At 41.0% G+C, this 11,996-nt stretch overlaps 1 protein-coding gene across 1 annotated transcript in view; it reads right to left on the bottom strand.

Moving 5' to 3' along the window:
* Nucleotides 1-6,992: 6,992 nt before the first annotated feature.
* Nucleotides 6,993-11,996, bottom strand: part of DAW1 (dynein assembly factor with WD repeats 1) — a 65,294-nt gene continuing 60,290 nt past the window's right edge. The window contains exon 13 of the mRNA XM_045481570.1: nucleotides 6,993-7,029. Coding sequence (XP_045337526.1) covers nucleotides 7,001-7,029 — 29 coding nt within the window. The 3' untranslated portion in view covers nucleotides 6,993-7,000. The remainder of the gene's footprint in view (nucleotides 7,030-11,996) is intronic.

Below are 11,996 nucleotides of genomic sequence, written 5' to 3'. Positions count from 1 at the left end.
GCACATGACCTAGGCCAAACCAGTCATGACTTTCTATTTCCTTGGCCACAGTGGTTGATTTAGGGTTGGAAATATGACCGAGCCTAGAGAGGGAAGCAAAGGTTTATGGACTCTTGTGGTTTAACAAAATAGACCTGTCGGGATAAGTAGGCTGATTTTTTAATTTATTTTTATTTTTTTTCATTTTTCTAACTTGTTCACTAAGCGTTTGTGGCATTACACATGGTTTCCTCATACACATAATTGAGGCTTCTTGAAACCACAATTTATTCCTTTCTAAACATGGTAAAGATGATTCTGACCATCTTTCTAAGCAGTTTGGTTAATAATGAAGTTCAGCAAACAAGAAATTGATTAAATATCTCTTCAAAGACTTCTCTTGGAATCTTTCTTTGGAATGAAGTGTGCTTAAGCCTGGAATCTCTTCTCTAGAAACCGGGAGTGCTATAAATCTATTATAATAGATGCCCTGGATATATATATAAAGTGCCCTGGAAATAATATCAAACCAACCCGATTGAGTCATTGTAATAACCCATGTCCCTAGTTTGTAACCAGATTTTTAGTTTTGGAAGCTGAATTTTTTTAAGTGGCTACAAATTAATTGACACTCCTCCAACTGAGCCATGTTCCCTGCACTTGAATCTGAGTAGAGTTTTGACATTTTTCTACAGCAGTGTTTGGTGTAAGCGATGCTATGTGACTTCTAAGGCTAGGTAATTAAATGCTATTTAGATTCCGCTCTTGACCACTCACTGTGAGGGAATCCAGCCGCCATATAAAAAATCAGACTAGCCTGAAATTACCTTGCTGGAGAGAACAAGTGTAGACATTCCTGCTGACGATCCCAGTGATCTGGGCTCCACATCATCCAGCCCAGGCACACATACAATGAAGCAGAGACAAACCATCCCTGCTGTGTACAATCTAGATTCCTAATCTATAGAATTCTTTTAACATAATAAAATTGCTATGTGCCACTGAGCGGTTTGTTATACTTCTTAGTACCGGGGAATTTGCCTCCATTCCTTCAAGGATGAACTGAAGGTTTTTCTTGGATGTGTTTTAGCTACTATGTATCAAAATACCATTTTTTAAATTATATTTAGGACGAAATAAATTTCTTGAATCTGTGATTGGTGTCTGAAACAGTTCCTGAAAATCCTCAGCCATCACTGTTTCTGTACCATTCAGTCTTATCCTTCTTTCCTTATCTCCCCATCTCATTAAACATGTTAGACCTTGACACTGTGTCTTCTGTGTCTCATACACTTTTCTGGTGTCTCTTCATGCTATGTAATTTCTTCCGACCTACCTTTCAGCTTAAAAATTCTCTCTTCAGACAAGTCTTCTGCTAAACCCACTCAGTGTGTTTAAAGTTCTGGGGTTTTTAAAATCTGTTATGTCACTTTTATAGCTTCCTATTCCCTACAGATATTTCCAGGTTTCATTTAAAAAAAAAACAAGTATTTCCTTGTACATAATAAATATAATTGTTTTATGGTTTATGTCTGATGATTCCTAGATCTGAAGTCACGTTGGATCTATTGCTATTGTCTATGGATCACACTTACGTCATCTCGGTTCTTTGTGCACCTTCTGCCTTTGATAGCATACTGAATATTTTGCTTGAAAACTATTTGTATAGATAATTTTAGGCCTATCATAATGAAACCTTCTTCTGTGGAGGATTTTTGCTCACTTGTGCAAACAGATGGCTGAGACATCTTTCAGAATTGACCCATCTGAAGCATAAATTCAGGAAATGGTAGATTAATAGACATCATAGGTTCTCAAACCCTACAATGCATACAAGTCAGCTGATATCGTGTTCAATGGTGGGACTGTCAACAGGAATACCAATTCTCATCCAGTAGGTCTAGGGCAAGGTCCAGAATTCTGCATTTTAACAAGCTCCCAAGTGATAGATACGCTGAACTTTGAATAACATGTGTAAAGCTAGATGGAAATATTGAGTGGGAGTTGGGAAGATGACAGCTCATGATAGAATACATCCCAAGCACAACTTCTAAACAATCTGCTACTCCAAATCAAATGTGTTTGGACCTTTTCTTGATAACATACTAGACATACAGCAACTGAGAGATTGAAGCACATCTGAGAGGACCTGATACAGTGTTACTCCCAGTACAACTCTGATTTCAACAGAGATGATTTGCAAGAGAGAGAGAAGTTTATGGGTTAGACTGGAATGATGATAGAGAATAGTATATCTGCCCCCAACACCGCTTCCCATGATTGGGTATCTAAGGCCTGTGGAAGACGGGTCTGCAGATGAAAGCTGAAGGAACCAATTTCTTGGGAAACTATGTAAGACACAGGGATATAAGTAGGAGGTCATTTAACATCATCTGGGAAACTAACCTGTGGCCTCTCCTCAGTGTAACTGTTACCAAGTAGGCAGATTTGTCGGGTGGGTAGTTCCCCTCAAGTTCAAGGACATATTCAAGGCAGTCCAGGACAAAATACCTTAAGCAAATTCACCTGGAAAGAAATACTTCCAGGATATGTATATATGTGTGTATATACATACATACACACTTTTTAGTATCTAAAGACCATACACATTAAATGTCTACATAAGGGGTAATTCTTAATTAATGGAAGTGTACTGGAAAGTTGGCAAGATTTTTAATAAGCAGAACTTTTAGGGTTCAAATCCATGCTCTGTCATCACTGGTGGGGTCACTTTGGGCTGGTTACTTAGCTTCTTACATTCAGGAAGTTTGTGAAGCTTAAAAGTGACACCCATTACATGGGGCGCCTGGGTGGCTCAGTCGGTTAAGCGTCCAACTTTGGCTCAGGTCACGATCTCACGGTCCGTGAGTTCGAGCCCCACGTCGGGCTCTGGGCTGATGGCTCAGAGCCTGGAGCCTGCTTCCGATTCTGTGTCTCCCTCTCTCTCTGCCCCTCCCCCGTTCATGCTCTGTCTCTCTCTGTCTCAAAAATAAAATAAAAACGTTAAAAAAAAAATTTAAAAGTGATACCCATTACAAATCACTTGGCGCATATTAGGTCTTTAATGGTAAATGTAAATATCTTTACTTTTCCCTTTCCTCAGTAGCAATAACTTACAAAATACATCTAAATCCCAAGTCACAGCCTTATCCACATAGGACTGTGATGAAAGAAGATCTAGAATATTTGAACAAGAGATGCTCTGGAAATCAGCATCACTATTGCATAAGAATTCAAAGCAATGGAAATATAAGCCTTCTCCTCACTCCTTTTTCAGAAAACCAATGCACCAAGCAGGAAACAATGATTTATTCGGTCGCACCATTTCCGAGTTAAGGGAAACAGACATGGAATAATTAGCTAATAAATTTCATTCTTATTTAATAACCAAGGGAAAAGATCATTCTTCCATATCCTCAAAGCAGGTCATTCTTGGATTCTCTTAATACAAATGTGGTAAGCATAATTGATCAAAAAGTTTTATTATTTAGAGAAGACATAAATACCAAACTATGAATATAATTATCCCCTGTATTCTCACTCTGACCAGTTCAGACATATTTATTAATAATCACTTGTAGAAACAGAATCCACAGAACAGATCCTCCTAGAACAATAGTGCATTTACTTATCTCAACAGTACCACATGCTGACACTTGTCCAGTTTTCCTGGAAATAATTATTCAGCATCAATATGCTAAGTTTAAAATCAGAATCTAATTTAAATACTGATAAGTACACTTGCAAATTAACCTCCCGCAAAATGTTCTCAATTACCAAAACTCTGAACTCAGAGAATATTTTTTTATATTGGAAATTGTTCAAGTGGGCTTAGGAAAAAATATATTTTATAACAGATACTCAGTCGTGCTTAGGGGAAAAAAAACACATATTTTATAACAGATGTTCAGTTGAGCAAGCAAACACTGACGGCTCCATCATTTCCACATAGAAGTGCGGTTACGGGAAAAAAATCTTATCTTACAGTGAAAACGTACTGATTTTATAGATCATTTGTGTTTAGTTAAAAGGGTTTTGGGCAACGGTGGGAGCGTTCCAGCCCCTCAAGCCCCTTGCCACGCCTGGCCTGCAAATATATGTTCTTTCATGGAAAACAACAGGCCCTTTTGAAGAAACCTGGCCGATAGATGTTTCAACTCTCGTCAGCTATTCCCGTAAAAAAGGAAAATACATTAGAGTCGAAGCCTGACATTTGAGGGTCCTTTTCTGGTAATAAATAGAATTGTGATCGGTTTGTATGTGCCTCACAGTTCAGATCTCAATAGGAACACCAAGAGAGAAAATCTGAGGACTGTTAGGCTCAAGCAAAAGCAGTATGGAAATGGTAACTTTCACAACCCCACATAAAATATCCTTTAAGGGCCATGTAAGAATAGCTTAATCCTTTGACTATGGATTTAGCTGCCTGACAGATTTAATTTGAATGCCACTTTAATTGTTAAACGAACACCTAAGCATCACTGTACTCAGGCATCCTGGGAACACCACAACTAAGCCCAAGGACCCCAGAAAATCACTCTTGTATACCAAAAGCTCTCATACCCAAAGACTAGGAGTTCTTTTTTACCTACTTTTCTTCTTTTATTGTAGCCAATGAGATCTTTCTCTCTCTTTTATCACGTTCAATTTTATAATTACATGAAGTATTTGTTTGCCTGTGTGCATGTGTCTGTATACAAGTTTGATATTTCCTATAAAGAAATGTTAGTTCTTGGTACAAAATGACCCATGCCGGGGCACCTGGGTGGCTCAGTCGGTGAAGCGTCCCACTTTGGCTCAGGTCATGATCTTGCAGTGCGTGAGTTCGAGCCCCGGGTCGGGCTCTGTGCTGACAACTCAGAGCCTGGAGCCTGCTTCGGATTCTGTGTCTCCCTCTGTCTCTGCCCCTCCCAGCTCTCCATCTCTCTCTCTCTCTCTCTTTCTCAGATAAATAAATGTTAAAAAAAAATTGAAAGACAAAACGAAACAAAAATGGCCCGTGCAGAAGCATAAACAGCAGTTCATGAATCCATTGCTTCAAGCTGGAGACTTTAATCAGAAGACCCAAGCACAAAAGAACAATCTTCTACTGGGCCTCTGTGATGGCTCATTGGTCAGACCAGGCTGTATCTAAAATCCTGTTATTTATCTGTCTTCATTATTTTAAAACTAAAGACTTTAACCCAGATAAAATTATATCTTTCCTGCTGGCTGATCTTTTAATAATATACACAAGCGACTGAGGATTTATCAAAAGAGATTGCTAAAGGAATTTAGAGCAGCTTCCTTTAAGAAATGCATTTCCTCATGATAACACATTTGTCATTGTGTTTGGACAAAGTTAAGTATTTAAATTATATTTAAAAATAAAAACTTCATATTTGTCAGACTAGGTCTCTGAAAAAACAAGCACCTCAGGCTAAAAATTTCTTTGAATCTACACTAAGCTTCTCTTTGACAAAACTTCCAAATTAATTAAATCAGAAAGACATGAGCGAGGCCAAAAAACAGTCAGGAAGCCCAAATTCAAATATCACCTACGATGCTTCATTGGTCTTGCCTTAATTTGCTTTTGTGTGGTGCCATTTTAGAAATGGCAAAACTAATTTATGCAAAAAAAAAAATCAAGTTTATGCAGCAAATTGGAAAAGTTAATAAGTACTTCAATCTTCCTTTTCTGTGACTAGGTGTTAAAAAATTCTCTCAAGGTAAAACAGGTTAAGATTCAAATAGGCAGTAAATGAACTTGGCAATCGCTCAACAAATATTTGAGCATCTCCCACACAAAAACAGTGGGTAGTAGTCGCATGCCCTTGGACTACCTGGAGGTTGGCAGCCCCATGGCTCAAGACAAACTAGAGTCAGTCTACCCATAAAATGGAAGCTTCCCAAGCCAGACAAAGAAAAGGTAAATACTGTTATCCAGCTTGACCTTGGCCTCTGCCTTGACTTGGCTACAGAATAACTATCGTAAATCCACCTAATTGTGTTATTCAGAACTGACATCTTCAATATCTATACTCTCCAATATGGTAGCCACTAGTCATTTATGGCTATTGAGTATTTGAAATGTGGACAATGTAACTGAGGGAGTGAAGTTTTGATTTTACTTATTAATTTGAAGTTAATAATAAAGATTGATAGCAGGATTAATGAATTTAGTTAAAACTTGGACATATGTAATTTTGAAACAGATGCTTTTGCTTCAAGGCCAAATCAATTCCTCTAATAAAGATGAACCAGGTCTGTCAATGTGGGTGGTCTATGAAAGGAAAACGATTATTTGGTATTCAGTTTAGTTATTGGGAAACTTTCAAATATGGTTGGAAAATTTAGGTATGCGAGCCTAACTCTTCAATGGGAAATTTTACGAAATCTAAATCCAAAGCAAGTATTTCCAATGAAAATCTAACGTCTGGATAAAGATGTGTCTTCCCCAATGCTGCTCTGCTATAGAAATGTTCCCATTTTCCTTCGTCCTGGGGAGATGTTCATGGAAAGTTCACCCTCTGGAAGTCTGTTGGTGAACCTCTCTAACCAGTTGGCTACATCTCTCACAGGAAGGGCTAGGAAATGCAGAAGCGCGCAGGTACTAGAAAGATCCTGGAGAGGCCCTGACTACAGGCCTTTTCAGGCAAGCCTCAAATCTTCAGATCTGGGATGTGCAGTGACAGGGCTGACTAGGGAGATGTATCTAAGGAAGTGAATCTGGAACTACATTACTGATTCTCCACAGAACCTAGTCAGGTTCATTGCAAATCGACTTTTTATGGGGGGTTTTCTAAAAGGTCTCTTGCCTTTTTATTTGGTCTAAAAGAGAAAGTCTGAAGGGACGAAGGCCAGGTATCGCAGGGAGCTTCTCTTCACCGATGATGTCCCTGCAGTTGGCATCACAAAGATCTCATGGTGCCAGGTATCTGTTCTTCCACTCCCAGGATCCATGGGTTTGGGGAGCTGTAGACTACAGAGCTAGCGGGCTGAGAAACACCCGCCTGGAGAGGAAAAAAAGTAGGTCTGCTACCTACACGTACACAAAATCACACACAGTATCTAAAAGAGAAGAAGCTGAGGATGTGAATTCGCTGAATATCTAGTAAGCTCTTACGATGTGCCAGTTATTGGGCTAAATGCAGAGATACTAAAGCAAATCAACTAGATCTCACTAATGAGCTATCCGGAGAGAACACCTGCCCCGAACAGTTGCCTAGACCCATTGCAGAGTTTGCGTGAGAAATTAATTGCTGTTTATTAACCTCCTGAGAACTGAGGGTCTTTTTGCTTGTTTGTAATTGCAGCTTAACCTTATCTATCCTAATTGATGATTAACACACGGTACTTGCCCGTGATAGGTGTACAATCCAGGGAGGTAACTTCAGTGATCTGTGATAAGCCCACATATTTTGAGCTAAAATAATTATTTGTTTCTAATTTATGTAAGTATTTGCTTCCAAGGATGATGAAAAGCTTATTTCAATATCAAAACAAGTATAAAGGTGGGCAACTAGAATATTCAAGTTCGTTAGAACAGCTGTTATCAACTCTATGTGTTAGAATTACCTAGGGGTACCTGGGCGGCTCAGTCGGTTAAGCATCTGACTTCGGCTCAGGCCATGATCTCACGGTTCGTGAGTTCGAGCCCCATGTTGGGCTCTGTGCTGACCTGACAGCCTGAAGCCTGCTTCAGATTCTGTCTCCCTCTCTCTCTGCTTGTCCCCCACTCACGCTCTCTCTCTCCTTCAAAAATAAATCAACGTTAAAATTTGTTTTAATCAAACAAAGAATTACCTAGAAATGCCTTTCCAAAATGCCAATGCCAGAGCTAAGCCCCAGAGATTTCAATTTAATTGGTCCATATTAGGGTTTAGGCATTAGTATCTTTCATCAAGATTTCTGGTTTGAGACTCAGTGGATTTGATACTTGCATTAAACTCCTGGAATAAATTAAGTCTCTTACATCTTAAAATTGTACATTAAATTTAACTTTAAACTTCCAGCAAACAGAGGAAAATAGAGAACCTTTTCTCCTTCCTGAAACTTATCATGATATTTTCGAATTATTACTTTTTTTTTTAAGTTTATGTATTTATCTTGAGAGAGAAAGAGAGAGCACGCGAGCAGGAGAGGGGCAGAGAGAGAGAGAGAGAGAGAATCCCAAGCAGGCTCTGCACTGTCAGGGCAGAGCCCGATGAGGGGTTCAAACTCATGGACCGTGAGATCACGACCTGAGCTGAAATCAAGAGTCAGACGCTTACCTGACTGAGTCACCCAGTCACCCCCGAGTGATTTCTTTAATGTTTTCCCCTGCAATGGTCAGTTTTATCTGTCAGCTTAGGCCACAGTCCTCAGTTATTCAATCAAACACTTGCTATGAAGGTTGCTATCATGGTATTTGGTAGAGGTGATCAAAGTTCGTAATTGGCTAACTTGAAGTAAGGAATGCTATCTTAAATATGAATGGACCTGATTCAACAAGGTGAAAGATCCTAAGAGCAGAACCAAGCCTTCTTGGGAGAAATTCTACCCATGGGCAGCAGCTCCAGCTTGGGTCTGAGAGTTTCGCCCAGCTCATCCTGATGGCCTGCCCTGAGGCTTTCAGACACTTCTTGTGATCCCTCAAATCCTGTGAGCCTCACAATAAATCTCTTAATATGTATCTCCTACCAATTCTATTTCTCTGACTGAATGTTAATTAATACACGCCAACTTCCATTAGACTGTATACTCTGAAGGCAGAGGTATCCGTGTTCTTCATTATGAATCCCAATAGCTAGCAATATGCGTGGTCCATAACAGGCACCAATGAACACTTGCCAAATGACTGAGTGAATGAATGAACCAGATGGGGAATGAACCAGATGGGGAAAAAGCATGCAATATAAAGGGTGGGCCATAAAAGCACCATAAATGCTATGCAATTCATCATAAGAAGAAAGCATCCAGCCGTGGTGACAAGGGAAGATTTCCACCATGAGCTGAAGTTGCAGGATGGAGAATTAGGGACCAAAAGTGTAGAGACTGGAAACGGCATTCTCAGATACATTGTATAAGCTGGATGAGATAAGCTAGATGCAACAAAGAATTCATTAGAGCAAATAGAAGAAAATAAGTTGGGAAGGTTCAATCATGACCAGATATTTCGTGATGGAATGTAGCCAGTCGTGGCTCTCTCTCTCTCTCTCTGTTTCTCTCCTCCCTCTCTCTCAAACATTCAAAAACCTTTCTCTGAATGCATTTCACTTGCAGGCGAAAGTCAGGAAGAACAAAAAAGTTAAACTCTTCTGGTAAAGAAAGATGTGGAGGACGGAATTCTCACCCACCGGCATGGATGTCTCTAAGAAACCTCTAAAGAACAGCTAATGTTCCATAAAACATCTATTGAAAATCAGTGCTGAAGCACTGACATTGCCATGTCAATATTAGTTCACTCATTTAACCAGTCAGTCAATCATTGTTTGGAGTATTCTGCCACATTCTGGAGAAGCTCAGGGTGAAAAGAGGGTCCCTCCTGGTGGTGGGACCAGCATGAAAGGCAATGATGACTCTCCTGAGGTCCTGACAGGTGGCCTTCTAAGGCTCTGAGGTTTATTTCAAAGACAGTCCCTGAGAGAGGAGAGGGAGTTTTCTAAAAACCACAAATAGGTGCTGACAAGGTTTTTTCCGACCTCCTCTCTCCTCCGTGAAGTTGTGCCAGAGCCCTGGGGGAGAGGAGGCAGAAATGAACTACTCCATCCTGAAAGTCTCAAAAGCCGGAGGGGGTGGGGGGGCAAGGCTGCTTCGTAGCCCGCACGACAAACCACCACACAGAGCATCAGTGCCAGAAGCATCATCTTGACTTACAGTGGAACATCCTCTAAAAATGGAATGTGAGAGAATGCCACCTTTCAGGAGAGGGAAAGGTGAGGGTCATTGTGGACAGAGGCAGGTATTTGTCACCTCACTTAGATCCTGTCTTAGAAGAAAAGGGAAGACTGACAAATCCCAAGTGGCCCAGAGAGAATTCAGTCTACTTGTTTGGTTCATTCTGCGACGCAGACTTTCCATTTCCCCCCTGACTTTCTCACTTCCAATGCCCTAGACTCCTTCTAGCCAGAGATCTTCTCATGACCCAGAAGGACTTCTGGGCTTTCTAAAAGACTCTTGTGCTGGAGGTTAGTCTCCCCATATTCTGTCTCTGCGAACTGCACTGCCCCTACCTCACGGCCAACCAACAGAACTGTTCTCCCTGGCACTCTCGATTTTGCTGCTGTCCTTTTGTCCTGATCTCTCAGTAAACCCCAGGCCAGAGCCAATTGTAGGACATGCCTTCTCTACACCTGTGCTGTGCCACCAAACACCTTGGGAGAGAATCCCACAATCTCAGTACGGATGCCTACACACATCCATGGTCCCGACTGGCTCAACCTTTGGTGCCTGCCCATCAGCCTTTTGGATTTCCTTCAGTGACTATTGGGAGAAAAAAAAAAAAAAAAGGCAACCTTCCTCTCAGTCTCTAAGCACCAAATTCTCAGCAGACAACCCTACAGAAACCAAGGTCATCAGGCATTTATCAGCCAGGTCTTGGTGTTGCTGCTTCCTTGACATCAAGGCAAAAACAAAACCACTCCATTATCATGTCCAAACACAGCCAGAATATTACCATTGTTCAAGCACAAAAATGACCAAACATGCCCCTCTCCTGGCTCGTATGAGTGGTGCCTGTTCCCTCACCAATTACATAAAATTTACCAGTTGCAAAAAAATCTGAGTATATCCAATCACAGAATTGCACCCGCTTTCTGAGAGCAACCTGGAGTAAAGAGCAAAATCCCTAAACACTCCCCCAAGAACCTAACACAGTCCCAAACCCTGTAATAAATCCTTTCCAAAATTCCCTTTGTGAGAGGCTCCATGATTCCTCAGGGGAGTACATTCTTTCCTCCAAGGAGCAATCTACCCAATCTGTCCTTTGTCAGGAGGACACTGATATTACTAATAGGAGTTTTGTTATCACTATCATTAGGTTCTGTGCTAAACATGTGTTATTCATTTAATCCTTTGATGACAGTGACAATTTTGCCCACTGAAGATATGGAAACACTAAGATTGAAAGGATTTGATGGGGCACCTGGGTGGCTCACTCTGTTAGGCATCCGACTCTTGTTTTTAGCTCAGGTCATGATCTCACTGTTGGTGAGTTCTAGCTCTGCATCAGGATCTGCACTGACAGTGCAGAGCCTGCTTGGGATGCTCTGCCTCCCTCTCGCTTTGCCCCTCCCCTACTCGTGCTGTCTCTGTCTCTCTCAAAATAAATAAACTTGAAAGAAAGAAAGAAAGAAAGAAAGAAAGAAAGAAAGAAAGAAGGAAAAGACTGAATGGAATTGAAAAGCCCTCCGCGTCACAGATCCAGCATGATGGGTAGAGGGATTCGGGAATCTGGCTCGAGCTCATGCTTTGCATGATTTTAGAAATAACAACCCACAAAATTAGGAAAATTACCTTCTTCCCCACATCCTCCCATCCAGAGTCAGAACATGAACTCTTTTTCTTTCAACATCAACCTTCTGTCTGTTCTTTGACCACCTCTTCTGTCTCCTTTAACACCAGGTTCCAGCAAGTTTCAGTTTCCTCCTAACTCTGCAACCTTCCTTTTGCCACTCGAACAATTTTATCCGTCTGAAATCAGGCATAAGCTTCATTCATTCTAAAACAAACGATTGCCTCTGATGACCGGTGGCCCCTTCAACTTTTTCATCTCCAGCCCAAGTTCTTGAAACGCAGTCCATATTCTTAAGAATAACATAACTTGGGGGGCGCCTGGGTGGCGCAGTTGGTTAAGCGTCCGACTTCAGCCAGGTCACGATCTCGCGGTCCGTGAGTTCGAGCCCCGCGTCGGGCTCTGGGCTGATGGCTCAGAGCCTGGAGCCTGTTTCCGATTCTGTGTCTCCCTCTCTCTCTGCCCCTCCCCCGTTCATGCTCTGTCTCTCTCTGTCCCAAAAATAAATAGACGTTGGAAAAAAAAAAAAAAAATTAAAAAAAAA

Source organism: Leopardus geoffroyi, chromosome C1 (genome assembly GCF_018350155.1).
Source record: "Leopardus geoffroyi isolate Oge1 chromosome C1, O.geoffroyi_Oge1_pat1.0, whole genome shotgun sequence".
Lineage (NCBI taxonomy): Eukaryota > Metazoa > Chordata > Mammalia > Carnivora > Felidae > Leopardus > Leopardus geoffroyi.
Note: the sequence above shows the minus strand (reverse complement) of the source record. Positions and strands in the feature narration are given on the sequence as shown.